Source organism: Eucyclogobius newberryi, unplaced genomic scaffold (genome assembly GCF_026437365.1).
Source record: "Eucyclogobius newberryi isolate DKJ021-1_F unplaced genomic scaffold, fEucNew1.0.hap1 SCAF_8, whole genome shotgun sequence".
NCBI classification, from domain to species: domain Eukaryota; kingdom Metazoa; phylum Chordata; class Actinopteri; order Gobiiformes; family Gobiidae; genus Eucyclogobius; species Eucyclogobius newberryi.
Window position 1 is genome coordinate 4631802 of NW_027316500.1, and position 24958 is coordinate 4656759.

At 43.2% G+C, this 24958-nt stretch overlaps 1 protein-coding gene across 5 annotated transcripts in view; it reads left to right on the forward strand.

The window, feature by feature from the left end:
• Positions 1-24958, forward strand: part of marchf8 (membrane-associated ring finger (C3HC4) 8) — a 179642-nt gene that overhangs the window by 104107 nt on the left and 50577 nt on the right. The window contains exon 1 of one of the 5 annotated variants that reach the window (XM_072436561.1): positions 13361-13703. The exons of the other annotated variants lie outside the window; for them this stretch is intronic. Within the exon in view, the coding sequence (XP_072292662.1) occupies positions 13674-13703 (30 nt within the window). The 5' untranslated portion in view covers positions 13361-13673. Of the gene's footprint in view, positions 1-13360; positions 13704-24958 lie in introns of those variants that run through there. 5 annotated transcript variants of the gene reach the window in all.

Sequence of the window (24958 nt, forward strand, 5' to 3'; positions counted from 1 at the left end):
GTTGGGTCTTTCTTGCATAAATATGTTGCTATGGACAACTGACAGTAAACCCCTAAATGAGTAACATTTAGTCAAAAAGCTCAAATGATTAACATAATTGACAAATTATTCAGTCTCCTGACAACAGTGACGTCAAGTGTTGAAGTCTGGCTGTAACTTCACCCGAATTTCAGTTTTTTCCCCGACTTGTGCGAACATTCATGTGCATTAAAAAAAAAAGAGCACATGAATGAATAGTTGTGAGTATTTGAAAATTCCGTCTCTGGTTCATTTAATATTCTAAAATGTCATGTAGTAATTTTCACACATGAATTTAAATTTGCTACAATGAAGTGACACTGTAATTGAGCAATCTGCAGAACTGCACTATCATTCAATACTAACTGTGTGCTAATGCTGGCGGTAACGGCGGTAACGGCGGTAACGGCGGTAACGGCGGTAACGGCGGTAACGGCGGTAACGGCGGTAGCTGTGGATTAAACTCCAGTGGAAGTGTTTCATGTTAGTTGCTAGCATCGCTGCAGCATCACAAAATGGGGTGGGTGCAGGAGCGGGAGTCATGCCTGATTTGGAACTTTACCCCACCTCTCTTGTCTGATCAAAATTACTCTATTTACTGTAAAATATTTGCACAACGTCTGTTAAAACGTGTGATCCTGCAGATTGTGCAGCGCCTATGAAGAGTCACTATGAAGAGGCGGGGTTTATAAATTCTGCAGTTTTGAACTTTGAAGTCAATTGACCTGTTTCTATTACTAAGCCATTTTAGATCAATATTGCAGTTTACAATGAACATGTTAAATATAAATCTATTTTTGTTATAGTGTATTAATAAATACGAAGACAAATGTTAATACGTCTCCTGTAAGTTAGCTTGCACAACACAATTTGGATCAGTTCTTTCCTCCTTCCCTCACTTCCTTCCTCACTCTGACAGACTGCTCTACTCCATTAGCCGTGATTGATCAAAGCGAGCTGTTGTTTACTTGTTAATTGGTCCATTTTTTAGTCAACATGAACGATGATAGCGACGCAGGCTGATGTATGTTTGAGTAACGCCACATGCTTTTACTCACATTAGTGTTCAGAAAGAAAAACAGTCTGGGCATTGCATTAGTCTGATTAGGTTGTATCCACTTCTTACTCAGAGCTAATTACTGTTCGGCGTTTAAATGTTCCTGGACATGTCCTCATCAAAAACAAACCTGGTGAGACTGGGCAATATTGACAAAAATGAATATCTTGTTTTTTTGTTGTTGTGTTTTTTGCTTATCTTGACAACAATATTCAGATGATATTTGTGAATGGGCTAAAATTTGCTTGTAAATGTCACACAAAATACGAATGAACCATGATATTAACACACAAAAAGGCAGAATTTATCACTAGATGTTTGTTTCATTTTTGATTTGTATAATTATTGATTATATACATGATATTCTTATTTTGCACATATCAAAAGCAACAATAACAACAAAAACAACAATGATATAGTCTATTTTCTTATCTATCTCCCCCCTCTCACGCCTATTTGACGCATCCTGTTGCAAGTTCTCTCCCTTTGAGCCTCAAAAAACTCTCCGTTTCAAACTATCCAGTTTTCTGATGTCATTGGTAAAGTTCTGAGATCTCTTGCACCGTTTTAAGTCTCAAGACTCATTCTGAGCATTTCTGCTTCTAATTGCATCCATCACCACACGTTTGCTTACAGTAGCAAGCTAGCTTTTTTTCATTTCCCATTGTAAGTTCTCCTGCTGCCAATAGATGGAGTGATAAGACCAAATTCTGATAAAAAAAATATAGAAACGTGTGCTTTCATTATCAGTTTTACTATGCGAAAACATGTTTAAATGCCGATAACGATACAAACAATACAGAATATGTGTTAAGCTATGCAGGCTAACTTTGCACAGAAAGGGAACCCGGGACCTTCTTGCTGTGAGGCGAGAGTACTTGTGTCAACACGTTATGAAGCAAGCATTTCTAACGTTTATTAAGACTGAAAAAATAAATAATATAAAAACTTCTAGGTTTTATTGTTAACAAATGAAAACTGGGGAAACATACTGGAGATGACTGCTTCTAGCTTTTCTTTTGTTTTCTGTTTATAGCATTTTCAAACTGCTAAGAATGAACTGTGTTGCTGGATGAACCGCCCGCTCTCCTCCTGAGGGCTCTGGCTCCACAGTCTATCTGCAAATTGAAACTCCGTCCGTGGGAGTCGGATCTCTCCTTCGCTGTGGTTCTCCCCGAGGTTCCTACTTCCTCCCAAAGGGTTGAGTCGTTTTTCGTTGCCAAGAAGGAGGGTCTAAGGACAGGGGAAGTTGGGACATTCTGTTTTTTTTTTTTGATAAATACATCGAATTGAAATTTAACTGCTCGACTAAAACAATAACGTTTCATTCATTCTTCGACTTCTAAATATGCATTTTAGTGGCAGATGACTAGAACATCTCTCGCCATTGCACTTAGTGATGTCTATACAGATGCATGTGTGGAAACCCTTGGGAGAAGGCCATACATTACATACATTCTAATATTTCGTTGACGTGTAAGTGGTCTGAAACATGAGCCAGCTCCTCTTACATGAGACAGTGTTGTAGTATTGAACCATAGCTCAGCTTACATATAGTGTACAGCCTGACTTGCAAGTATCATGTGAGCTGCTTACATTACAGTACGGTTACTTATACTATTGTGCATTGTGGCATTCACATTCCCCAAAGAATGTTTGAATAGAAACTGGTCATTTCAATAAATACAGTGCATTTATGATAATACTGAATAGCTTCATGCTTCTGCATCTCATGTACTCAAGGCCTATTACATAAAGCCGGGTTATTCTCAAGCTAAATCATAACCATTATTTCTCTGGCACATAGAGAAAACAATTGCGAGTTCAAACCTTCCCTGAGCACATATTCGCATCATGTCATGACTATTATTGGGGATGATTGGGAATAAACGCTGCTGAAGATAACTTGTCTCTGGTCAGATGTGATTTCTAGAGCTAGAGGAAGAAGTTTTAGGCCCCCAGACAAACCCATGTGGCATTTAAGGAGATAGGCGTGTACAGAGTGTCACGTGGTTTTACGTCTCTGGTGCTGCTCGCTCAAACATCCCCAACATGATGAAGATCGGACACATCTGAGCAGAACATGAACATGTGTTTGGGATCATACACCAAACAAATGACTTGAGTTGCCAAACCATGACAGAACCAAGTTGAAAGTTGACCCTAAAGAGGTTACTTTAAAGGTATTCTAATTTTGTTGTATATTTTGGGGTAGTTTCATGATTAAAGTGGTCATTGGTGGAAAGGGGCACGTTGTATTTGTTGTATGAGTGGTGTTGGTTGTACTGAACATGTTTAAATGATCAAATAAGTAAGAAATGTAGCTATAAAAGGCGGGCAGGCTGACAAAACATTAAAAAAAAACATTAGAAGCATTTTGACCTTTATTTTATTTTGGAACATTCCCAAGCTAAAAATGTCCCATAGCAACTGCAAGACACTTTGCAATCACTCCTAACTCCAGATATATGTTTAAAAAAAAATTGAAACTGTAAATTGTATTCAATTCAAACTCTATCACAAGAAAGAGTAGGTGTCCATTGTAATAATCAAAGAAATACATGTATTTTCTTGTAAAACCATCTGAAATGTGCCTGTTGTTGCCATGTTCTTCAGTGATAATGTGTCTGGCCTTTGATCAGCTGCTCACACTCTTTTCCTTTATTTACTGCTTAATTATACAGTGACTTTTCCTGCAGTGTTTTGGCTGCACGGACTGGCCAAAGTCCACGAGAAAACCCAGAGGAGACTTCAAATGCTTCTTTAGCCCATTTCCACTCTATAAGATCAGTCCTTCTTCAGAGTAGAGTAAGATGTCAAAATATAAGCTTTTTTTTCTTGATTTGAGTGTGGATTATTCATCGTTAAGTGGGTTTTAACAAGCTACAATTAGGTGTGTTTGTTTATCTCATTAAAGACGGGAGCATGGGCCACTGTCAGTCTTCCAATTATTAACTGCTACTCGCCGGCAATTAAATATCAGCGCATATATTGTCTGATTAGGTTTAGATACGTTGCTGTACATGCATAATTCATGGGCAATTGTCTAATTATACAGTTAAAATGAACACTTTTGACCTTCTACAACTTCATTCTCCCTTTTTTCTCCAACTTTATCCAGTGTAGTTTAATAGCCAATTCAAAGTTTTATTTATTTCAGTAACAAAGGCATTATTCAACTCTAAAACTTGGAGACATGAACAGACCATTTGCAGTTTATTAGTTGCTTATGTGTTGTCCATCCATCCATCCATCCATTTTCTGCCGCTTATCCGGGGCCGGGTCGCGGGGGCAGCAGTCTGAGCAGGGACTCCCAGACTTCCTTCTCCCCAGACACTTCCTCTAACTCCTCCGGGGGGATCCCGAGGCGTTCCCAGGCCAGCCGAGAGACATAGTCTCTCCAGCGTGTCCTGGGTCTTCCCCGGGGCCTTTTCCCGGTGGGACATGCCTGAAACACCTCCGAGGGAGGCGCCCAGGAGGCATCCGGAACAGATGCCCGAGCCACCTCAGCTGGCTCCTCTCGACGTGGAGGAGCAGCGGCTCTACTCCGAGCTCCCCCCGTGTGGCCGAGCTCCTCACCTTATCTCTAAGGGAGCGCCCAGCCACACGGTGGAGGAAACTCATTTCGACCGCTTGTATTCGCGATCTTGTTCTTTCGGTCACTACCCAAAGCTCATGACCATAGGTGAGGGTAGGAACGTAGACCGACCGGTAAATAGAGAGCTTTGCCTTTCGGCTCAGCTCCCTCTTCACCACAACGGTCCGATGCAGCGACTGCATCACTGCAGCCACTGCACCGATCCACCTGTCGATCTCACGCTCCATCCTTCCCTCACTCGTGAACAAGACCCCGAGATACTTGAACTCCTCCACTTGGGGCAAGGACACCCCACCCACCTGGAGAGGGCAAGCCACCTTTTTCCGGTCTTATGTGTTGTAATAATGTCAATGTATTGCATGGTTTCCCATTGATAAAAGACTATGAAGGCCCACTATAGTCTACAATTCTCCCATGTAGTCTTAAGATCAGCCTGGACTTATGCATTGCCATTAACAAAATCATACTTTGCACATTGTTTTTGCCACAAACATAAAACCCACAGACCTGGACCAGGACCTGGAGCTGGCTCAGGCCAAGAATCTAGATCAAGCATAGGCTTTATAAGACATTCCTTTATTGTCCCACATGGGGAAATTTCATTGATGCAACGCAGGTAGCTACAGAGGTAGATACAGAGGAAAAGAACAGATCACTTATAGGAAGTTTGAAAAACACTCTCAGTAGAAGATCTCCTATAAACAAAAAACTCCCATAGACAAAACCTCCCATTTCCCAACAAGGGATGGAGGGGAAAAATAATAAAGATAGATAAATAAATACATAAATACCATTGCATGTGATCACGACAGTAATTGCACATGAATATGTGTCACGACGGCACATGGATTGCACATGAATTTCACAGTAATTGCACATGAATCACGACAGTAATTGCACATATGACAGAATTGCACATGGTTAGGTCAGTATTACGAGTGTTCAGGACTAACAGTGTTTGTTATAAAGTCTGACAGCAGCAGGAAGGAAAGACCTACGAAACCTTTCCTTCACACAGCAAGGGTGGATCAGTCTCTCACTGAAGCTGCTCTCCAGAGCGGACAGAGTGTCCTGCAGGGGGTGAGACTCATGGTCAAGCATGGATGTGAATCTAGCCAGGACCCTTCTGTCCCCCACCTCCTGCACCGAGTCCAGAGCGCAGCCCAGGACGGAGCTAGACTTCTTGATGACTTTGTCCAGACTCCTCCTCTCCCTCTCTGTGATGCTGCTGCTCCAGCAAGCCACACCGTACAGGAGGGCTGATGCCACCACAGAGTCATAGAAGGTCTTCAGGAGTGGCCCTGTCACTCCAAAAGACCTGAGTCTCCTCAGGAGGTAGAGCCGACTCTAGCTCTTCCTGTACAGTGCGTCTGTGAGTCCAGTCCAGTTTGTGGTTCAGATGAACACCCAGGTACTTGTATGAGTCCACTCTCTCAATGTCCCGTCCCTGGATGTTCACTGGTGAGGGGGCAGTGGGGTGGCGTCTGAGGAAATCCACCACTATCTCCTTGGTCTTCCCCGCGTTGATGAGGAGGTGGTTCCGCTGACACCAGTCCTCAAAGTCCTGCGCCAGTCTCCTGTACTCCGCATCATCGTCGTCCGTGATGAGTCCGATGATGGCAGAGTCATCAGAGAACTTGTGCAGGACACAGCTGTCCGTGTCATGTCTGAAGTCTGCAGTGTAGAGGGTGAAGAGAAAGGGCGCGAGGACAGTGCCCTGGGGCGACCCCACACTGCAGGTCCGAGTGTCAGACACACAGTCCCGTGCTCTCACAAACTGAGGTCGGTCTGTGAGGTAGTCCAGGATCCACTCTGCCAGGTCATACTCCACACCAGCCGTCTCCAGCTTGTACCTCAGGAGCAGCGGCTGGATGGTGTTGAAGGCGCTGGAAAGATCGAAGAACAAGATCCTCACAGAGCTGCCAGGCTTTTCCAGGTGAGAGAGAGAGCAGTGCAGCAGGGAGATGATGGCGTCCTCCACTCCGATGCCAGGCCGGTATGCAAACTGCAGCGGGTCCATGGCTGAGCTCACGGTGGAGCGGAGGTGGTCCAGGACTAGCCGCTCCAGTGTCTTCATCAGGTGGGACGTGAGAGCCACCGGCCTGAAGCTGTTGAGATCTTTGGCGCGCGGTGTCTTGGGCACAGGTACCAGACAGGAGGTCTTCCAGACCTGTGGTACTACCCTCAGCTTCAGGCTCATGTTGAAGACATGCTCCATAACTCCACACACTTCATCTGCGTTGGACTCAAGGAGCCTGGGGCTGATGCCGTCAGGTCCTGCTGCCTTCCTCACTTTAATCCTCTTCAGCTCACTCCTCACCTGTGCTGCTGTGACAGTCAGTGGTTGGCAGGGGGACTGTGTGCTGGGGGATGGGTGATTCCAGGCGAAGTGGGGAGCTAATGGTCCGGGGCGGAGAAATGAAGAGGAACGGATGCAGGGCATTGTCCAGCTGTGGAAGAGGGAGCATGCAGCTGTGCAGGGGAAGGGGCGGGTGACCGATCAAATCTCAAGAAGTGAGCATTTAAATCATTAACCCACTGTAGATCCCCCTCTGTCTGGGCAGGGGGGATTTTGAAGCCCGAGATGGTTTTCAGGCTCCTCCACACTCCCTGAATGTTCTTCTGCTGCAGCTGCTCCTCCATCCTCCAGCCTGCCTGATCTTCCTCCTCAGCTCTTTCTGCACAGTCCTCAGCTCCTCCTTGTTCCCTGACCTGAAGGCTCTCTTCTTCTCCTTCAGCAGAGCCTTCAGTTCACAGTTAATCCATGGCTTGTTGTTTGGAAAACACTGCACACAAGCTCAGTCCAGACAGTGGTGCTGAAGCAGTCCCTCAGAGCCTCCTCGCTCTCAGCAGACCACATCCTCACCACATGGGACACCACAGGCTGCCTGCGCACAATGGGTTCATACACAGGCCTCAGATGTACAAGGTTGTGGTCCGAGCTGCCCAGGGGAGGGAGGGGGGAAGAAGAATAAGCCTCTTTGGTGTTGGCAAAAAACAAGTCCAATGTTCTATTGTTTCTGGTGGGGCAGGTAACGTACTGGGTGGTCACACCTCGTGTGACCACCATCTATCTGATGCAAGGGATCGGACGCTGCCCCTCGAGTTGAGGCTCCATCGTTCAAAAGTCCTCTTTCCCTCCCGACAGTCACCAGAGACGAGGAAGAGAGCCTGTGGGTGCTGTGTTTGCAGCCTACAAGTGCAGGAGAGCAGTGCTTCACAAGCATATTCAGCATTGGCAGACGGGGCCACATAGACTGCGATCAAAATCACATGTGAGAACTCCCGGGGAAGATAATATGGCCTCATGCCAATAGCCAATAGTTTAATATCCTTGCTACATAGCTGCTCCTTCACTGTGCAGTGTTCGGATTTGCACCAGCTTATGTTCACATATACAGCCAGACCTCCACCTCTTTTCTTCCCGCATTCTCTCGTTCTGTCCGCCCGCAGCAGATGAAAATTGTCCAAACCTACAATAGAGTCTGGTATTTCTGCTGTTAGCCAGGTCTCTGTGAAAATCAAGATGCTGCTGTCCCTATAAATCCTCTGGGACCGCATGAGGCTCGCTATTTTCGTCATTTTATTTTGAAGGGACCTCACGTTACCCATGACTACGGCGGGAACCGGCTTTCTATTTCCTCCTCTCTTCTCACGGATTTTACGTCCAGCCCTTCTGCTTCGCTGCGTTTTCCTTAGGATGTCCGCCGGGATAACGTGACGATCTCCGGGTAAGACGACGGTTCTCCGCAGTTTCATAAGTTCCTCCTTTGTGTAAACACGCACCGGCGCCGGCCGGGGGGCGCGGGGGGGCTCGGGGGCCGAGGCACATCGCGACTACACGACAAAGACACTCAATCCAGCCGAACAAAGTCAAAACAAGTTGAATTAAAGCGATTCCAGTGCGTGTTCCGATCGTTCGTGAAGTTCCTCTTTTATATAAACGTGTACCGCGGCACACGTCGGTCGGAGGGCGCGGGGGGGCCGGGGGCTAGCTTGGAGCTAGCGCACATGACAAAAAAACACTCATATTCCAGCCGAAAAAAGTCAAAAACAGTTGAATGTCCCTATCGTACAGTAAAATAGAAAAAAATATTTACAAAATACAGAAGATAAAGCACAATAAGTGTGAAAAAAGTGTGAGAAAAGAGTGGAGCGTTTACACCGGGATGCCAGCTGTGACGGCGCCTATATGACGAATTTATTTATCCATCCATCCATTTTCTACCGCTTGTTCCCTTTCGGGGTCGCGGGTGACTGGAGCCTATCCCAGTGACTTCGGGCCTTAGGCGGGGTACACCCTGGACAGTGGCCAACTTGTCGCAGGGCCAACACAGAGACAGAGACATGACAGACAGACTGACAGTCAGACAGTTCACGCTCACATTCATTCACTAGGGCCAATTTAGAGTTACCAATTTTTACCTAACACATGCATGTCTTTGGACGGTGGGAGGAAGCCGGAGAACCCGGAGAGAACCCACGGTAACACGGGGAGAACATGCAGACTCCACCCAGAGAGATCATGTTATGTTGGTCTGGTCCGGGAATCGAACCCATGATCTCCTTCTTGGGAGGCAAGAGCGCTAACCGCCTTTGCCACCGTGCACCCCGAATTTATTTATATATGTTATAATTTTATTTATAATATTTTAAATATTATACATTTTATTTATAATATTTATTAGTATATATTCGTTATCTAGAAGCTTTCTGTCACCATGTTTCCAATTTTATTTGGTTAAACATGTACTTTAAAAACAAATATAATATCGAAATAATCGTTTTGACTACTCAACTTATCGAAAAAAATATTCCCTGACCACTAGAGTACTAAAATAATCGTCAGCTGCAGCATTATCTAACATCATATTTTGGCTTTGAAGCATTGACATCTTGGTTGAACAATCTCCTCATAAATCTGAGTCATTTTTGCATTTGATGAACAGATTTGATTGTCATAGTTCTGTTAAATTACCTCTGAATAGAATAAAATAATGCATTCATTTCCAGTACTAGCACATGGAAACACACTGGTTCATAAAAGCTGTATAAGTTCTATTTGTGCCATACTTTGCCCAACCAGTAGATGTCGCTAAATCCTGTAGACTATGCAGTTCTAACTCTCATGATTAAACGGTGCACACATGAAATGGCCCTGAAAAGGTTGTTTTTTGCACACTCATACATAGGAAAGTGGACCAATATACCGTAAATGACATTAACTGTGAACAGCTGTATGTTTTTTCACCATTGATTTCAGAAAACCTGAAACCGTTCCAATAGCTCTTTCCCCCAAGGCCTCGTCTTTGTATCTCCATTTCCTGGACAACACAGTAGTAGTTTGGACAAATATTGTTGCTTTCATATGCAGATTTATTGTATTTAGGTTATGCTGCTGAGGTTGCAAAACATGTAATACTAGTATTATTAGTATTATTAGTATCTGTGGGTATAGTGTACAATGTTAGGTTATGGAACATTATTTTTGCAGTGTTTTAATTCTGTAAACACTGTGTTTGATTCATACAATCAATAAGCTACAAGGCACAATGCATTTTTCTAATTTTGACAATCCACACTCAATTGTTCCTAACGTTGAGCTAGTACCATGATTCATTGGGTGTTTGTTTTCTTTGATTAATGGATTGGTTGTTAGATCCTGAAAGGCCTGTGAATATGAGATTTTCACTGAATGTGACCCAAATAAAGTGATGTCGCTTGAGACCGTCTTGATAAAAGTATTCTTAAGGAAATCAAACTTGCAGTGTCATTTTCATGTTATTCCTGCTCTATCTGAGTCATTTTCTTCAAGCTTTTGTTGCAGTATAAATAGAAGTAACCAAGAGCTGAAATATGAGGCACGAGGCAGGAGAAGATTATTTCCATCATTGATCAGCGATTATATGTTCCATCCAGGCCACATGCTTCCATTGTGACGAGTAATGTACCGCTAATGATGTAGGCCACGATAACAAGAGCTGAGCTGTCAGTGTTTGACTGGCATGAGGGAGAAAGGATATTTGCTCCAGCACTCACTGCAAGTCTTGTCTTGATTTTTAAGAAAATATATAGATAATTGATTATTGAAGAAAAAAAAAAAAAGAAAAAAATGTTTATTCCCTCCAATAATCTATCAGTTGCGCTTCATTGATTCAGCCCTTGATTCAGCAGGCGAATAAAATGTATGTCCTATTCGCGTTTTCTACACAAAATGTCCAAAAACATGATGATGAAGTTGTCAAAAATGGTTTAGTGTCAGTACCTTTATGTTTATGGTTTATTGATATTCCATATAAGCTAGGCTACATGCTAAGTCATAAAAGACTTGCATATGTGTCAGTGCTTGTTTGTGGTTAGTCTTAACAAGACTAACAAGTTTAACAAAACAGGTTTTCATCAGGAAACGCCTCCCTGACAACAGGCCTTATGCAGTAGTAGCATCAAAAAGAGTTCTTTGACCAGGTCAGCAGATTTTAAATGACTTTCAGATAATACTTGTACTTTTACAATGTGCACAAAATGGCACTTTGTTCATTTGTGGATCAGAAAGAGGACTGGACTTTTCTGAACACTGGATTTACCGTAAAAGTCGGACTATTGATACGCTGCACCAACGTTTTACTTACGTATAGACTGCACGTACCCATAAAAGCCTCAGATATCCACGTTGTAACATGATATATTTACACAGAAAGATGGGAGTAATGCTGATGATGATGGGAGTTGTATTTTGACCCGCGGGTCAGGTTGGGGCAGATTATAAAATGCAGACCACTGTATCGCACTTAACACTTTGTGTTAAGTCTAAATTCAGTTCCTCGTTCATTTCTCTGTGAATGAGTCAGATTTTTAACATGCAACATTTCAAATCTCATCATACAGTGAACACTTCTGAGCTTTCTACTACAAACCATGTCTCTGAGTGAGAGCCTTGACGAGAGCCTTTTCAGCTTGATTCATGTGAAGAACTCACTTCAGAGTGAGACACAGATCAGTCTGGTGTGAGCCAGGTTTAGGCTACATGCTAAGGCTACATGCTAAGTCACAAAAAAATGTGTTTTATTAATTTCATTTGTTTATTTATTTGAAATGGGACAGTGCATATGAATTAACATGATCAGATGCAAATATGCCAGATTCAGCCATAAAGGCTAGTTTCCCTCTGTCGTCCCATGGCAGGTTTATGCTCAGTCTGCTGCAAAACAAGCAAAGACACAACAAGTTAAACAGAACACAGACATAAGTAAATTAAAAACAATACATTTAACTATTTTAATTACTACAACGATTGTAATGAGTGTTCTTTTTACAGGACTCATGCTTTATATCTAAATGTAGTGTTTTTTCTTCAGTAGAATGAACATGATGCTAACTGTTGTGTTTTCACTGTCTGACCTACATTTGCAGCATGAGCCAGCTAGAATCTATGCTCGTCTGGCCGATGCTTCGCCCTTGAATACAGCTGTGCATGTGCCCATGTGCCAGGATGAATTACCCTCACTGTCAGCCCCCCTCCCCCGCCAACCAACCCCCCACTGTCTGCATCACCGCCACTGGCCACGCCCACAGCTACTTTTTCCATTGAATATTTGTATTGTAATCATTCTTCTCAAGCCAGTAATATAAGATCTTTATTTGATGTAAAAATGCATACCATAAAACAAGACAGTGTACTATTTTAGAGTCATTTGAATAAATCTCTCATTTAGACATTTGAGACAATTATTGTAGCATGTATTATTTTTGCTTTTAATATTCAAGATTTCTTTTACCTGAAGGCTTTATTAAATAGGACAGTTAAGCGTGACACGGGGATGAGTTGGGATTCAAACTCATGACGCTGCGGGCGGTTGCACTTGGATCCTGGCATATGTGCTGCCACCTTAACCACTCGGCCACCAGACAGCACTTTGGCAGTATTACTTGCCAAGACTTGTGACATTTCCGTTCATCCTATTACCTGGAGTAAATGTGTAGAAACAGGGCAGCCACAGCGTCTTAAAGGCATTACAAAAGTATTACATTTGAAAGTAACAAATAGAAGGACTTAATTTATTAAAGTAAATAAAGTATTACATTTCAAGCATAATGGTCTTCCGTTTTCTTGGTCGCTCTTTTAGTTCTAGTTATGTTATATTTTTGTGTATGTTTTCATATGATCAAATTTGTGTAAATTAGCCTATTATACACTAATTATAAAGCATTCAAATGTTGTACAATTTATTTAAAACTATACATGTATTGGTCCAATACATCTTAATTTATTACTGATAATCAATGTTGTTTTTTTCCCCCTGTTTTTAAATATTTTTTCTATTCTATAAAGTAAACAATTTTTTTTTTTTAATTGCTATATACATTTTAATTTCTTTATAAAGACCGGAAACTACTCTGAGAAATAAATTATTATCTGGGGAGAGTTCTTTGTTCCTAACACAGTCAGTTCGGAGCGTCCAAGGTGGTTTTAAGGAAGGTTAAAGGGACGCACTTTAAAGCTTCTAGTGAGAGTCTATTTAGAGAAAGACACAGAGAAAGAGCGAACACCCCTCCCCTTCTCCTTTTTCCTCCTCCCTCACTCATGAATCATTCAATAGCCCCTCCCCCCACCTCTCATCAAGATCAGCTGGAGGAAGTGCTCGCCCTGCCAATAGGATTAGAGCCTGCGCCTGTGCAAGTGTGTGTGTGTGTGTGTGTGTGTGTGTGAGTGTGTGTTTCTTCAGCCGGGGGAGAGAAAGCAGAGACAAGAGCCAGCGGACAGACAGCAGTAGCAGCAGCCGAGGCACCAGAGCTAGCTCAGGATGTGTAAAATGTAGGGCATGCTAGCTGCTGCTACTACCATCTCTCTACACCGTCCTCCCTCTGCAAGCTGCACTTCCGTATTCCCTCTGGCGAGTTTAGATCGAGCTGACAAAGGTGGCATGTAACATCTTACCGGAGGAATCTACTCTATTGTCCTTGGAGTGTGTGGTGACAGAGTGGGATTCGAACATTCCAGTCATGAATTCTTGCTGGAAGATGAAGATCCAGGTATGTTTTTTTGTTTTTTTTGTATTTTCGAATTTTTGCTTGAAATACAAATGGATGTGTTTGTGGCTGGATGCTGAGAATAGCTGCTCTTGCATTGCCATTATAAAGCTTGTTGTTGTTCATTCATTGGTTGTTATGGCGAGGCCTCCTTGTCTCCGTGGTGATGGCAAGGCGTTCTTCAATGCTGCAAGGATGGAACTGTAGAGAATTATTTATCATGCTCCTGTTGTGGTTATGTGCGTTTGTGTCTCTCCAGGGGACGGCATCTTCTCGCTGAGTTATATTTGTGTAGCTTCCATCGCTCAAAAGGTTGACCCACTTTCTCCTGCCATTTTTTTCCTGTCCTTTGTTCTGGCATAAACAAGAGATGTAAACATGAACTTGAACTTGCTATAAATCGCTTGTTCCGTTTTGGGTTTGTTGTGCCAAATTCCTCAGGCTGTTTCTCTGTTGTCGTAATTTCATTTCCAGCTACGGTTTTGTAACTAGAATGAATTTCCTCTATTGAACTGGCATTGCCTCTGAAGCTGTGTTTGTCCCTCGAAAGATCTGGTTTGATGCTAAAGTTCCCCACTTAAAAATGCTCAAAGTTGCATCTTTTTTCCATTTTGTTCAATCTGTCAGTCCTGTGGAGCTTAGCAAATAAGATCATGGACAGCAGCGCCAAATCGCCGGGCTTTGTGTCAAATCTGCAGCTGCGACCAGGGGAGGAGGCAAGGGGTGAGGAAACCAGATTAATGCTGTTGCATGGCCTAACAGGGCTTAAAACCAGTGTTGGGGGAGGAAAGGGGGCATGGGTGAAGAAAAGGATGGATAGAACAGAAGCGACGCCTTGGAGATATTGGTTAGCTTGCCACAAAGGGCGAGGGACGTTGCTAGCTCGGTGGTAGAATGTAAACAATGGCTTCCACTGTGGTTGTTATAGCAATGAGCAATGGGAGATGTGGTAATAGTGGATACAATTTCATAATAGGTATGCTGGAAATAACAATGGCTAATATTTGAGCACAGATATGGGGAATATTTAACCAGTATGGATAGTATTGCAATTGATGTATTGTAGATATTCAGCGTTTGAATCAGAAACAAAGGAACTTTGAACTCAATAGTTTAATCGTCGTAAATGATTTGAAGAACATTTATATCCACTGTAATTGTTGTATTATTGCCTGAGACATACTGCTCAAACTGGTTGCACATTGGGTGCCACGATGTTGAGGGAGGATCCAAGCACTAGCCTCAGGTAAAATTACTTTGATGATCCAACTGCATATTTCAGCTGTTTGCAGAACACTTGACTCACCGCAGCTAACTTCCTTGATTATGTAAAGGAATGAGGAATGATGAACTGTGAGTGTGAGTTCTCGGCTAAATACACTCTATTCTTTATGGAACAACATCTCGCTCAATATAGTTTTAATTATGCAGGTTTGGCAAAGGTTAACAAGGTTTGTTACGAAGTTTGTTTTGGTGTTTTGTATTAAATTAAAGTTTTGTTTTTTGTTCAGGATAACCGTAATATGTAGATGTAAATAATTAGTCTCTATTGGTAGGCCTACTGTTATTATTAGTTATTTAGCTTATGTTGTACAAAACTATTGCTGAAAACTGAAATAGGTGAACTTGTGTTTAAAAAAGGTGCTACATTTTAAACAGAGGAGAGAAATGAAATAAAGTAACATTATGGCCATTATAAGGCCAGGTAGAAACATCAGTGGCCACTTTTTTAGGTTAAATAATTGCAATAAATGTTTTCAATACAAATATAAAGTGTCTACGTTGCTGTCCGATGGTTCACAACTCTTACTGCTTTTCTGCCATATTGTGTGTTGGATAAAACATTACAAATGACAAAAACACTGAGTCAGAGGATAATGAATGATATGCAATTATGAATAACATATAATACAATCTGTTAAAAAGTTTGAAGATTGTTGCCTGACGGGGAGTGATGAGCGATGTGCCGGAGGTGCAGAGTGGGACGGGCCAAGAATCTTCCCCCTGGAGCCAAGACACGAGAAACTCCACTATTACTTCATAAGTTTAGGAACCGGTTTATAGATAATGCAAGGTTAGGATTTAGATTTGAGAACATGCTGCTAGGTTACGTTTAAGGCTAGTTAGTTAGTTATTTGGCAGTAAAAGCAAGACAAATGTAGCAACAAACATTCAGAACCACACAACGCTGTATGTTTTTTTTTTATACATTATCAGTAGCTGTCGGACAGTTTTATCCATGGGTTCAAGAAGTAACAATGAACAAAAATGAAAAATTCTCAAATCACTGCCTTTTAAAAGGTAGCTCAAACAGCTGTGGAACATGTGTCACAACCTGCAATAAAATTCTTGCTATTTAGTCACTTTTCATCTGTTCATTTGCTGCGTTCTCAAAATGTTGGTCTCTAATCTGTGTTCTAAATGTGCTGATAAGCCATTAAAAAGCAAAACCACTGTCAGAATAAATAATTGAGACATGTTTGCTGCTTAAGAACAGTAAAAGTATTAGTAGGCTAAAATGAGTATGGTAAGCTAACTTTGAATTAGCCCTAGCTTCCCTTTGGTCAAAGTCTGATCGACCTTCGTATGCGCGGAGTACGGTTACAGCCTTACAACCTTTCTTGTGCCACTAAAAAAAACAAATGTAACATCTTCTTCTGCTTCCACACTCCATATTCGCTCTTCAAACAGGGGCTAAGTGCGGTTAGCTACAAAGTGCTCTAGAAAACTGTTCAAAGCCACTGCTATGCTCAGAAAGTTGTTTATCGCCGCAATACTTCACTTTCACATTTTCTGAGGTTTGCTCAGTCTTCTCACGCATGCTAATAACACGGCTAATTAGCAGCGACACAGCACCAAGCTAATTAGCCATAGCTTGACATCCTCACACCAGTCATAAATAATGTGTGGTGTGACTCCGAAGACCCCCGGGGAACTTAATGAGCAGGATTAAGACTTTTGTTGCAGTTGGAGTGGTCTCGACGTGGTCTCGACGTGGTCTCGACGTATTGCTGCATCTCGCTCTCTGTGGGGTTGAATAAAGTCCCGCTGCCACTGTTAGATCTCACCGTACGCAGCAAACCCTGACATCTGCATCTGGGTATACTCCATAATTGGATTCCAATGTCAAATATTGCATATCATTTAGTACAGAATATCTTGTAAGTTGATTCTCATGGCCTGCATTGTTTTCCGAACCAATTCCAACAGCCTGACTGCTATAAAACTTTCTTGTGATAGCTTTTAGAATAATTTGCTAGTGGGGATACTTCTGGAGATACTTCTCTCCATATCTTGATCACGGTGAGAAGGAAGTAGCAGTCTTTTCTAATGCTGGGGGGTCTGATTTTCACACTGCAAAACCAGTTCATAAACCTGTGTAATTCATCCGTAGCTCTCACAAACCCTCTGGCACATCGTTCATATTCACAAGCATTCATCACTGGGCACGTGCATGGCTTTAAAACAGCCTTTTCAAACGGCAAAATGGGATGGACCACCCCAAGTGCAGCCAATTAAAAAATAAAATTAAAATAAATACTTTGATTAGATGCAGACAGTGCACAGCAGTCTTTTTTGTGTCACAAAGCGCAGAGAGTAGCTACTGTTTGAAGGAAAACACAAATTTTACTCATTTACCACAGAAAGTCAGTTACTCCAGCTTTAAGTTACATACCAAATACCATCCGTGTACAGTCGTGTGTGTGTGGCATTCTTTTGAGATTACTTCAGAACCGCACTTGTATAGAGGTGAAGAGGTGATTTTGAACCTTTTTTCCGGTCTATTTTACAATAAGGTCTATTTCACCCAATAATGACTGAAATACAGGTTGTTGATATATATGCTGTTAAAATATAGTTAGTCATAATGTATTTATTTTTTTAATCCCTTTATGTTACTTATTTTTTTGGGCTGGGGGTTGCTTTTTGTATTTTTCTTCTAGTTTGATGCTCTCTGAAAATCTGGCAACCCTGTCCAGTGCCTTCAATTGAAAACGACATCCGGTTGGCTTGTCAAAGGGTCAAAGGGCCCCAATATAAAAAAAAACTGTGTCCAGATGACTGTCGCTGAAATTCCAAATATGTCCAAATAACTGGAGCCAGAGGGGAACTTTGGGTAACTCGTACAAGAAGCAACAAACCAGCGACAAGTTGCTATGGAGCTGAGCCTCTTGAATTCCTGCTGAGAGCAGATTGCCGCCAGGTGTGTGGAGCTGCTGAGGTCACAGGTTGCCAGGTAGGCAAGGGGGGGACGAGGGAGAGATAGAAATAGAAGGCAAGACTGCAGACTGTGAGGCTTCATGTTCATATAGGTTTGTTTGTACGTAGCTTTGTAGATTAAATTATCCTTTTAAATTCTCATGCCTGTTACGGCCTTGAAACTCAACGCTTTGATTGGTCAAACTTCAACCCACTTCTGTCTAAAACATTTTTCCTAACCACAAGCCAGTTAACAAAGCTCCCAGCGTGGTCTGCCTGGCGATTTGACAAACGGATTCAGAATGAGTCACTGTCTGTACTACCTGCATGACCTCCATTAGCCCGTCTGTGTCAAAAGAACATCCGTCCAATTCGAGAATCCACCAAAGCACACAATGAATCTCTGGCCTACTTTTTGTTACATTCTCAATTTAACTGTCCATATTTGGCCTCTGTAGACCTTTGCCCCGTAAGGATAGAACTGAGGCTAGTCACACAGAAGTAGCTGTGAACAGAGTGTAACCCCAGTGATGAACACTTTATTTTAGACAATAAATGGTTCTTAATGGTAATTTCTTTAATAAATGTGTTTATATTGGATATAATGGATCAAAAACATTTTGAATTATGAAGGAAATGTAAACTGTAGTCCTGATTTATGTGGTTTACTTCAGTTTTGATACTTGAACTACGGTAGTTTCTTTTCTTATATTGATTAGTATGCGAGTATCAATACTTTTGACAACCCCAGTATAGTAACAAGTCATCTCAGTTCAAAAATATTTAATGAATGAATATTTTTTAATATAAAATAGTGATGATCATTTTGAACCCATCACAAATGTACTAAAACATAACTCATAAAATGAGGTAAGAGAATTATTTGCAATTATAAATAAGATGAATATCACCTTTTTATATTGACCATAACCCTGTAAATTTGTGTGATTTTTCTTTTATTATATATCAACTTTTTGTAGCTTCCTTTTATAGTAAATTGTGAACAATAAAGAATAAGCGCACTACCTGAGCTAATGGACTATGACAGAAATAATACACCTTTGACACCCATTGTAATTACTCAAATCAATCTTGTGAGCCTTGTACATTCCAACCCCCCTGTTTGTGCTTGTAATCATGAAAGGGTCTGTACAATGGGCTTGTCTAGACTTCCCCCCCCGCTGATGAAGTCGTACTGTTGCTAATGTAACGGCCGACGTCTCTCGATGGCGGTTTCCTGTTTGGATGCACAGATGCAATTAGGTCCCAGGGCTGGAGAGATGAGGACAGCTAGTGCAGGAGAAGACGAGCGGAAGAGGAGGAAGAGGAGGGCAACAGGGGCGAAGAGAGAAGCTGGCACATTTAGACTGTTGAAGAAAGCCCGGTGCAGGTTTTGCAGATCACAGGAAATGATAGTTTGATATTTTCATTTAAAAGCAAGTTGCAACAAGTTATAGCTCATGTAGGTGGCATCTCAACGTTTGGACTTTTAGCAGTGACGGGCAAAGTTGGTGTCAACGGCGAGTAATACAATCTGTGAACGACCTGCTAAGGCCACGGTTATTTTATCACTTGGTTTACAGATTTTTAAATGGAATATATTGAACAGGCGGACGAAATATAAATATAATTTCAATTTCCAAAGATTTCTTATTCATAAAACATTAATATAATGTTTGTAGGAGTCCAGAGGCTGTCATCGCTGCTGCTGCTGCAGGTGATTTCCATGACATTGCGGCCACATATTTATTAAATACCGCTTTTTATATTTCATTTAATGCTATTTTGCGTTGTCGGCAGTACTTTATAAAAAAAATTGTGATTAAAAAAATATTTTATTTCTAAATTAGAAATCAATCATCTAAGTGCGGCGGATCCGTAAACTGAGTAATGAAATAACCGTGGCCTAAAGTGTGATAACACACACGGTACTAAAGTCTAATACTTTGCTAAATATTTCGTTTGTACCTGACGTCTAAAAATAAATGTTTCTGACTCTATATAGTGAGGTGAGTTGAAGTGTCCTATATCTCTGCACAGTCGGAGCAGCAATGGAAAAACTATTTTCAGTTTCCATAAAGTTTATTTGAACGAGACAAAAGCTCCACGGACAAAAATCAGGTAAAAAGCAAACACATTTTATCTCTGTCCATAGTTCTACCACGCCCTGGCACGTAAGGATGTTTAGTGGAGTTAAAACTTTAAATCAGTTGCTGACTAGATCAATATATTTTTGTGGAAGTGCATTTTTATTACCATGTTTAATAGGGCTGTTTATTTTGGATTAAAGACAAAGGTGGGGCGGTGGCGCTGTGGGTCGGTGGCGCTGTGGGTCGGTGGCGCTGTGGGTCGGTGGGTCGGTGGGGCGGTGGCGCTGTGGGGCGGTGGCGCTGTGGGGCGGTCGGTCGGTGGCGCTGTGGGGCTGTGGGGCGGTGGCGCGCTGTGGGTCGGTGGCGCGCTGTGGGTCGGTGGCGCGCGGTGGCGCTGTGGGTCGGTGGCGCTGTGGGTCGGTGGCGCTGTGGGGCTGTGGGGCGGTGGCGCGCTGTGGGTCGGTGGCGCGCTGTGGGTCGGTGGCGCGCGGTGGCGCTGTGGGTCGGTGGCGCTGTGGGTCGGTGGCGCTGTGGGTCGGTGGCGCTGTGGGTCGGTGGGGCGGTGGCGCGCTGTGGGTCGGTGGCGCGCTGTGGGTCGGTGGCGCGCTGTGGGGCGGTGGCGCGCTGTGGGTCAGTGGCGCGCTGTGGGTCGGTGGCGCGCTGTGGGTCGGTGGCGCGGTGGGGCTGTGGGGCGGTGGCGCGCTGTGGGTCGGTGGCGCTGTGGGTCGGTGGCGCTGTGGGTCGTGGCGCTGTGGGTCGGTGGGGCGGTGGGGCGGTGGCGCTGTGGGGCGGTGGCGCTGTGGGGCGGTGGCGCTGTGGGGCGGTGGCGCTGTGGGTCGGTCGGTCGGTGGCGCTGTGGGTCGGTGGCGCTGTGGGGCTGTGGGGCGGTGGCGCGCTGTGGGTCGGTGGCGCGCTGTGGGTCGGTGGCGCGCTGTAGGTCGGTGGCGCGCTGTGGGTCGGTGGCGCGGTGGGGCTGTGGGGCGGTGGCGCGCTGTGGGTCGGTGGCGCGGTGGCGCGCTGTGGGTCGGTGGCGCTGTGGGGCGGTGGCGCGCTGTGGGGCGGTGGCGCTGTGGGTCGGTGGCTCGATCATGTGCCAGGCTGCAGCAGGTGTTTCACTTTTTAATGTTGTGCATATTTGTCCTATTTGATATTGAATGACGCAGAATGAGGCAGTTCTGCTGCTCGTGTCATATCCTGACGTGTGTGCATTCAAAAACATACAACAATGCATTTTTGGCCATCAAATAAAGCCTATTCTGGAAGCCTTTGAACCTCGCTGTAGGAAACTAATGTTTATCCTGCATTCATGCCAAACGGTGACTTCATCAGACATCACCTTCTCCAGATGACTGGTCATGGGTCATTGTTGAGATTTTGTGCAGATTTGATTTGACTTTTCTGGTGTTGACCAGGAAACCGCAAAAGACAACTTCCTGTTCCTGTGTTGGGAGCTGGTGATTTGCCTGCCGTGTTTACATCTGCTGTTACATCATCGAGCATTTGTCTAAACACATTTGTTTACATTTTGACGTCACTATTTCATGATCTAAATCTTCTTTTTTACTACCCACAGTTGTATTTATGTGGCATCTCACAGCAACACATAGTAAGAGTTAAAATGGTACATAAAACCAGAGGACACAACACATTTAAAAGTAAAACATACAATCGTTAAACTGTCTCATAATAACGATTCATAAAACAATTTCAGGGTTGTGTATTGCTGATTGTTTTGGTTTATTTTGGAGAAAGAAAGTTTTTTGTGGAGAAACCATCTCAAATGCTTTTGGCAAAACACACACTGCATAATCAAGTGCTTTTGAAATATAAAATGTAGAAAATGTTAAACCAATGATTTTCGGGTGAATAAGCCTGATATGAACAACAGCTTCACATTAGTTGGAGTTTTTAGTTCTAAGATCATATGATTTTAACTGTCAATACAGGTCAACGGTACAAGTACAGGTAGAAAGTAAACCAGACGTTCAGATTTAGCATATGTTTGGTTTTATGCCTCTCTACATGAACAATTTGTACCAGTCTAATATGAAGGTGTTACATTGTTTATTGAAAGATTTTAAATAGTTCCATACATAAAGAGTTTTTGTTGTTTTTATGTTGTGTGTGCTTTTCCCTTGTACACAGCAGCTGCCTCTTTGTAGTGGTGTGTAATGGTGTGTGTGCTCGTGTGTGTGTGATGTGAAGTGGACAGAAAACACAGAAAATACATGGCACGGAGAGAAGCAGCGAGTTTCAGATGACTCTGCAGCTGTGGGACATTGCACTGTTGCACTGCAGACGATTACCAGGACTCGATGGTGCGAGGTTGACTTCATAAACAGTTCACTCATGTTGAAGGATGTATTTTTCTTCATTCTTTTGGCTAATCCTCCTGACAAAGTCTAGCTCAGGATCTGAAGACGGGACCCCAGGCGCTGCAATGATCTCTGCTCCTCACAGATTGCCCATGCGTGCGGCATTGAAGGGGAAATTTCCCTGGGGCTGTATCCAAAAAGTATAAAAGTAGAATGGCTGGACTTACTTCATTTAAAAGCCGGTAAAAACATTGCAAAATATGGGACCTTCAAATTAAAGGCGCTGTACCTGAGTTTGAACAGAACCACTCAATTTACTCGTTTTTGTTATGTTTAAAAAGTAAGTCCAGCTTTTCTCATTTTTGAATCTTCTTCACCCACTAGGGCCCAGGTGGAGGGCGGACCTGGACCCAAGCGCAGTCCTGTCCAGACCTGAGCCTCTGAGACAAAACTTTCGAGTGAGCTGCATAAGCCCCTCATTCACGGAGAACGGTGCCGTCCCCTCGTGTGTTAGTGATGAGCGGCTTTTAAGAAATAGTTTTAACTGAACAAGCCCCCCACCCCCACAAGCCCCCCGCCCCCACAAGCCCCCTGCCCCCACAAGCCCCCCGCCCTCAGCACTGACTGACTGATTGATGAGTTTGCTTTGCAATTTTTCTGCTCTTTGGAGCACCGAGAAGAACATAAAGGTCTCTGCATGTAACAGCAATAAAACATTTAAATTATTTTCAAAACCACCATTAGACTATTTGATACAAAACATAATTAAATGGTAAATTGTGAAAAATAACTGCGTGTTATAATACTCTTACATATGTTGTAATATAATAATATATATCATAATATAAAAGTGGCAGAAACGCAGTGACGTTCTGGACCTTGTAAGTGCCTAGTTTATTTGAACCGTTAGTGTCCTGTGTGCTTGTGCTCGTGCTCGTGCTCGTGTGATGGGGCTCAGATACACGTTCAGCCCCTTTAGTCAACTAATCAGTGGCGTGTCCAGACTTTTTTTCACAGGGATGGCACAGGCGTGGCACAGGCGTGGCACAGGCGTGGCACAGGCGTGGCACAGGGGGAGGCACAGGGGGAGGCACAGGCGTGGCACAGGCGTGGCACAGGGGGAGGCACAGGGGGAGGCACAGGGGGAGGCACAGGGGGAGGCACAGGCGTGGCACAGGCGTGGCACAGGCGTGGCACAGGCGTGGCACAGGGGCGGCACAGGGGCGGCACCAGGGCCTGCCCAAATCTTTGAAGTGCTCTTTTTTTATATTGTTAATTACTGATTCAATTATTTCAAATCATTAGATTTCTTTCTCTTTTGTTTTAAACTTGGTGCAGTAAATTGGGTGTAAAATCAAACTAAATTGTTATTCACCCCAGTTTACTGCCTCCGCCTCTCTGAGGGGGGGGGCACCTGGAGTGGCCCATGCATTAGCCCAGACCTACTCCACTGTAATATTATCAAATCACAACGATGACACTTCTCTCAACAAAATAAAATCCATGGAATTCCTTTTTACCATCTTAAAGCGACGGCCCTCCACTTGAACCCGCAGCACTCAAGGTCAGCGACTGTTGGATTTACAGTGAGACACGGCACTCTTCATCCGACCCTCGCACGGCCTCATTATCCTCCTTTGTCTCTCTATTTCTGCTCGTTTCTCACTCTCCATTGCTTCGCCGTTAGCTCATTGTTGAGAAGTCAGCGATTTGTAGAGATGATGGAGTGCCGCGGCGCAGGCCAAATGCCAGGCAGCACAACTCTTTTCCCAGGCACTCTGTGCTGCCTTCAGGGACCAAATCGTTTGACTCGTTCTCAGTACAAACATATCAGTGCCGAACAGTAGGATGGAATATTAGAGAGGAGAATGTGGCGCTTGTGTCCTATTGGCTCGGAAGGGCTCACAGTGGGGCCCCAAGCAATTGTTGGCTAAGGGCCCTTCTGTCAGTGTAAGCTTTTCTATGCTAAGTGTCAATATACTGTACGTTGTGCTGTTGGCCCACAATTTAGCCTTCAGCTGTTGACCAGGATACTGACAGAAATGAATTATGTTTCCAATGACAATATTTGGATGATATTACAACAGAGATTTGCAAAAGCATGCTTGAAATAAATGAAACACAAAAGTGCAGAATTATCACTTATTATATATTTATTATATATTAATATTTTTATTATTGACCGTTGCCTACTTCTAATTTAGCCTATTTATGTTCATTCTGACCTGTTTACTTTTCCATTGAACATTCATTTCACGTTTGTTTTTTGGTCAGTATCTTACTTCCAGTTCCATTTTCTAAAGTTCAATAAATCACCTAGAATTTGTATCTCTTGGTGAAACAAAACCAAAATGTCATTGTCAAACTGTTGTGGTGTGATTTGTCCAGCTTATGTGACATTTAAAAAAGGTATTACGTGGTCATTGGCATGTGTGCAAATGTCGCTGCCAAATGCTAAGCTACGCAAAACAGTGCTCCTCCCACTGAACATGCAATGAAGTGAACACATGGAACTGCAGCAGCCTTTAGAATGCAGCCAGTCTGTGATTTAACACTGGAAGAGTCTATACTAAGGTTTAAAGCTAAAAAAGTTTGCATCATTACGTCATGTCTGTAATATTTAAGCTCCTTTTAGCTCTCCTGTTTCATCAAG